We start from the raw sequence: 6,000 nt of genomic DNA, 5'->3' as shown, positions 1-6,000 counted from the left end.
ACCGGTTTCTACTGTAACAGCTGGATTGGAAACTTAAATCCCTCTAGAATTCACGAGGATTAAGAGATAAATTAAGCTAATTTTCTCTCAATGGCTGGGAATCCGGAGGAAAGATGATGTAAATAACATTGGTCATTGAATTTGAGTAAGAGACAAGAGGTTTATCCAGCAACCAGAACCATTGGTTTTAAGGGTGTATTATGTATAACCATGAGGAGGTTATATATAGGTGGTGGTGGGTGATTTGGTCGGATGAATTTTGTAGAGTTTGAACTTGTAGGTTATATATATAGAGGGTACATATAGAAGGAGCTAGTGGAGGATTGCAATAAGAAGAAACGGGGAGGGGGTGGTGGGGGCAAAACCATTGAACGGCATCCATCGCTTCCATCATTCACGGCTCAAGTTAGATTCCCGCTGTCTCCCTCTTCATATCCCCCACATGCGTGTGTTTGTGTGTACCCCCGGCCCCTAGCTACCCTCCATGCATACACATTATAAATATATATATGTTTATATGTAGCTCCATAAAAGACAACGCACTATCAACAGTTGAAAGCAGCAATTGGCCGTATTTCACCCCCGGCCCCCGGCCCTTTGCTTGTCATAAAAAGCTTCCTTTACTTTACATGCATGTTCACTCATTCACAGTAAAAAGGACACACACATAAAACACAATATTTCATACATGTAAAAAGAAATCTAGTTCAATATTTACACATAGTAAAGTTTACTTGGTGGCGGATAATATATATATGTATGTATAGTTGAGGTCGTTACTAATAGCTAACAGTTTCTTTTTGGCATGTTGGCTAAAGGAAAACACTATGGAACACAATGAAGAGTCTCACAACCAACGTAGTTAAAATAGAGGTCACTTGATTTACACATTGATAGATATGCATGCCTCTAAAAGAGAAAACAGTTTATGAAATGGATGATCTTTTTTTTTTAAAAAAAAGAAGAGGAAAAAAAATATAGTCGAGACAAAGATGCATACTGTCAAGTCAACCTTTCTTCTGGATGCCTCACCATTATAATGCACAAGATGACCCACCAACAAAAGAACAGTTTTACCTCTTAAAATGTCCCAGACAACGCCCCCCCGGCGCCGCATGCTACAACAACTGGAGTAGGCAACTCACCAAGATCCATGCATACTCTTGTGATGACGATGCATCACTCTGCATGCATGCATTTGCGTGATCTCTCTCTAATCGGCTCTGCTAATTAAAAGGCTCAGAGGATGATAGAGGGCCAAACGGATTATCTCACCATCATCATCATCTCCTGTAATGTGGATATGAATAACAACATGTAATTAATTAGTTCTAAAGCTTACAAGGAGAGATAGTCGTAGAGCAGCAGCCGCTCCGGCCAGCTTGTGTCAATGGTAGCCATGCGGGGAGAACAAAGAAGGCGGGCCCCCTTGCCCTCTGCCCCCGCCGTCATCACCGTCGCCGCCGTCGTCCATCTTGCCGAACTGCGCGTCCATCCCTAGGTTCAGATACACCATCCTGTTGTCCAGGCTGAGGTTCACCATGCTCGAGCTGGTGCCGCTCGCGCTGTACACGGCGCCGCCTCCGGAAGGCTCGCCGTACATGGGCGCGGCCGCGGGGTTGACCGCCGTGTGCGCGTCCTCGCGGGACATGACCATGGCCGCCGACTGCACCAGCTCGAGGCAGAGCCGGAGCTTGTTGGGCTCCACGTGCGCCAGCCCCGGCACGGCGCCCTTGAACAGGAAGTCGGAGGTGAGCGTGCGGAGGATGTCCAGCGGCGTCACGCCCTCCACGGTGCGCACGTTGGGGTCGGCGTGGTGGTCTAGCAGCACGGCGACCATGTCCGGGCACACCATCTCGGCGGCGACGTGCAGCGGCGTCTTCCCGGCGGGGCCGGCCGGGTGGTTCACGTCGGCGGCGCCGAGCTCCAGCAGCGCCTTCACCACCTCCCGGCTGCAGTTCTCCACGGCGTAGTGCAGCGCGAGCGCCTCGTCCAGGTTCAGCCCTTCGCCCATCACCATCAGCTTCACCAGCTCCACGTCGGAGGAGTCGAGCGCGCGGCGCATGCGGCGGATCTTGTGGTGCTCGTCGATGTCGGCCGCGGACGAGGCCTCCATGCCGCCCGCCGCCGGGTGGTGGTGCGGGTGGTGGTGCGCGAGGAACGGCGAGCGGCGGGACATCGAGGACTTGAGGCGGAGCTCCACGATCTTGGCCACCACGTCGATGGGGAGGTGCTTGTCCAGCACCTCAGGGGGGAGCCCGGACTTGGCCACGAGGTGGGAGCACGTGGTCCACAGCTGGTGCAGGTCCTGCTTCCGCGACGCCATCAGCACCTTCATCACGTCCTCGATCGACGCCTTCTCCACCATGCCGGCCAGCTGCTTCTGCGAGCGCGACAACAACCCAAGGAATGAATGAATTCTTCAACAGTCACTCTCCATGTGCAAGCTTGCTCGCTTTCACTGTGACTCACTCAGTGTAGCAGCCGCATTGCAAAAGCACACAGGCATGGAGCACACAGGTACATATAAAGGGGAGAGAGCGAGACGAGACGAGACGAATCCCTCCCTCAGATAAGCATCAGCACATACAGTGAGTGTGAGTGCAGTCTGCAGTGGCCCTGTGCATAAAATATAGAGAAAGGGTGCAAAAGTATGGGAGTATCATGGTGCTGATTGGGGGAGCAAAGTTTTATGGGGGGAAATCAAAGGAGGAGCGAGGGAATTAAACAACTAAGGGCTAGTTTGGGAGCTATAAATCCGGAGAGGATTGGAGGGGCTAAATTACCATCCTTATTCAAAATTGAATAAGAAGGGGAATTTAGCCCCTCCAATCCTCTCCGGGTTTATAGCTCCCAAACTAGCCCTAAGACTAGGTATGTATAGGATCGGAGAGACCCAGAGGCCAGGAAGCATGACGAAACCCTAGACGAAATTGCAAATCAGGGGAGGGAAAACCAAAAGAGGGGTCTTTTTTTTCTCTCCCTTTCTCCAAGTTCCAGTTCACAGCAGGATGCATGCTGCTAGCAAATTGCACAAACTTGCAGTTGCAGTTTGCACTGCACGGCGTACGGAGAGCCAAAGCAAGCCATCCTCGTGCTGCAACTGTGCGTGGTGTGCGTGGGCGGCAGCAATGGCGTCGCGGATGTGGTAGAGAAAGAGAGAGGATAAATGGCAGAGCGATGCCTCCACTCCTCTCCAACAGTGCTGGAAAGATAAAGAGAGATCTCTGTGCAACGAACCCTAAGAGTGAAAGGAGAAAGCGCGGCAGCCGCAGCAGCAGGCCGACGGACGGACGGACGGACAGAAAGACGGATGTCCAGGAAAGAAAGCTAGGAGCGCACAGGTACGCACGCGTGCGCAGGGGGACGACGGCGACGATGACCGAACACTGTCTGAGTGCCTCCTGCTGCCTGGTGCCTGCTGCTGCTCCGACTCATCATCCTTCACTTCATTTAAAAAGGGGGTACCGAGATCAAATCAATGCTGCAGAATGCTCGGCAATCCCAACATAACCGACTCCAACTCCCGTCTTGATCCCCACAATCCTCAATTCCTTCGAGCAGCAGACGCGAAAAAAAATAAATAAATTGGAAGCAAGAAACCGATGCTGTTGTTTTCCCTCCTCTCGTTGTCTCTGTTATTTATTTAGAGTATTATTTATGTTTTGCCCGGAGTAGAGGAGGAAGAAGAACAGGAGCATCAGCAACGGACCCGAAGAAATAAGCGTGTGAAGAATTGCAGTCGTGAGGGAAGAGGGAGATGCTGGAATTGGTTGGTTAGTTTGGTATGGTTACCTGGGTGAGCAGCGCGAGCTCCTCGACCCCGAAGGAGCGTGCGGCGGCGAGCGTGTCGAGCGCGAGGTCGACGGCGGCGGCGCAGTGCGTGTGCCAGCACGCGCGCTCGCCGCAGCCCGGCCGGGGATCCCCCTTCTGCGGCACCAGGGACACCTGGCCGCTGTAGAGGAACTGCAGCAGCAGCAGGAACACCTCGTAGCTGACGGAGTTGACGGGTATGACGGCGCCCGGCGCCGCTGCCGCGGAGGCTCCCGCGCCGCCGGCGCCGCCGCGCGGGGAGGAGGAGGAGGCGCCGCCGGACGGGGAGCGCGGGCTGAGGTGGTCCAGCAGCAGCGCGCCGGGCGCGGCGGCCTGGTCGGCGGCGGCGGCGCCGCAGAAGAACTTGCGGAAGAAGAGGCTGCGCGCGGCCAGGATGCAGCGGTGCGCGTGCACCAGGCGGCCCTCCACGCTGAACGTGACGTCGCTGAAGGCCTGCCCGTTGATGAGCAGGTTGAGGTAGTCCATGGACAGCGACTTGAGGGTGTCCTCCATGGCCGCCGCCGGTCGAGAGGCAAGCTGCTGTGCCGGCCTGCTCGACTCTACTCGTGTCGGTCGACCTTCCTCCCGCCTCCGAGCGGTCTACCTTCCGCTTCTGTACTCTAGCTGCTAGCTAGCTAGGGTGGCGGCGGAGCTGGCGAATTGGGTGGATGGATCAGAGAAAGAGAGAGAGAGAGGGGGGAGTGGAGAGGCGCGCGAGGGGGACCAGCACGGACGGAGAGCAGCTCGATCGATCGCTTTGGTGCTTGCTGCTTGGGCGACTGAGCCTGCTGGCGGCTGGCTGGGAGAGTCAGGGGGGGGACTGGAAGCGGTTGCAGCTGCTGCTTGCTTTCTTGGCTCAGCTTCTGCACGCAGCTGCTCAAACTGAAGCCGCCACCGCCTGTGCTGCATCATCCCCGTCTCTTTTCACCACCACCATCATCTCTTCTTGTTCTTCTTCTTCTCTTCTGTCTGTCACCGGCCACACTTCCTCTCCTCTCCTCCTCCGATCCCTTCGCTTCTTCCACTACTGCTACTTGTTTGTGTGTGCAGCACAGCAGCGTTGTGTGCCTCTCTCCCCTCCTTTTCTCTCTCTCTCTCTCTCGTGTAGCTCTTGAGAAAAAGAGAGACGGGTAGAGGAGGGACTAGAGGTGGACTTGGGGATGGCTACTGTTACTGTATGTGGGTGGCTGGCCAGGCCGATGGAGATTTTTTTTTTTGGAAGGGAAGGCTGTCTCGCAGTGAGGGGTTTGAGGCGTGCGTATCAGCGTATGTTTATATGGGTGGGTGGCTGTCCTGCTCCTGCCCGCCTGGGGGGCATAAATAATTGGTGCTTTCTCTGCTATCCTATGCACTGTGCACTATGCTGCCTGCGTTTAAGATATGCACACAAGTTTAAAAAAAACAAAAACAAAAAAACAAAATTTAGAGCATCATTTGCTAGTTTCAAATTGCAGATCCTTTTTCGAAACATTGCAGATCATTTTCAAAGCCAGAGACGATCGACTTATTGCAGTGTGGGACGGGGAGCACGCACATGCATGCGTACAGTTCGTCAGGGCCCTTGGAAACAGTTAACTCTCAGTGGATGTAGACATAGCGTGTGACGGAAATTAAGAGAGTTCCAAGCTTTGACAGTTTGGCCTGTAAATTAAATGCCACAGATCAACTGATGTCTGGACTGATGAATTATCTGCTCCCGGCCGGCCCCCCTGCATGGTTGTATGTATGTCTATTAAATGTTCTGCTGCAGGGAGCCATGTCGTGTTGTGATACTGCTGATTTATTTATTTTCCATTTAATAAATTAATTAATTTCTATAATGTAAATGTTCTGCGTGCATTTTGTTTTTGTATAATGTAAATGCAGCTCGATATATATTTTTATACTAGAGACATACAGTCATGCACTCATGCTTAGCTTGATTAGATTAATCAACGACTAGCTATAGGCTAGTATACACATACACATACACATTAATATTATATATATATATATATATATATATATATATATATATATATATATATATATATATATATATATATGTGGTTCGAGCGACGACACACATGCACATATATATGTTGCGTGTCGCTATTAATAAATATTACAGCAGAAACTGTGGGGAAGCCGGCGTTAACACGTTATATATTGCTAATAATAACTGGTGGGTGACACATCACAATTCCT

At 52.1% G+C, this 6,000-nt stretch overlaps 1 protein-coding gene across 1 annotated transcript; it reads right to left on the bottom strand.

Annotated features, from left to right (window-relative positions):
* Positions 1–997: 997 nt before the first annotated feature.
* LOC103650745 (BTB/POZ domain and ankyrin repeat-containing protein NPR5) lies at positions 998–5,076 on the bottom strand. The gene is made up of 2 exons (XM_008676308.2): positions 3,796–5,076; positions 998–2,383 (listed from the first exon to the last, which is right to left on the bottom strand). Exons 1-2 carry the CDS (start codon positions 4,324–4,326, stop codon positions 1,388–1,390), a joined length of 1,527 nt encoding a protein of 508 aa, XP_008674530.2. The 5' UTR covers positions 4,327–5,076; the 3' UTR covers positions 998–1,387.
* Positions 5,077–6,000: the final 924 nt, after the last annotated feature.

This window comes from Zea mays, chromosome 3, assembly GCF_902167145.1.
Source record: "Zea mays cultivar B73 chromosome 3, Zm-B73-REFERENCE-NAM-5.0, whole genome shotgun sequence".
NCBI lineage: Eukaryota > Viridiplantae > Streptophyta > Magnoliopsida > Poales > Poaceae > Zea > Zea mays.
The sequence above is the reverse complement of the archived record's forward strand: the minus strand, read 5'-3'. Positions and strand labels throughout refer to the sequence as shown.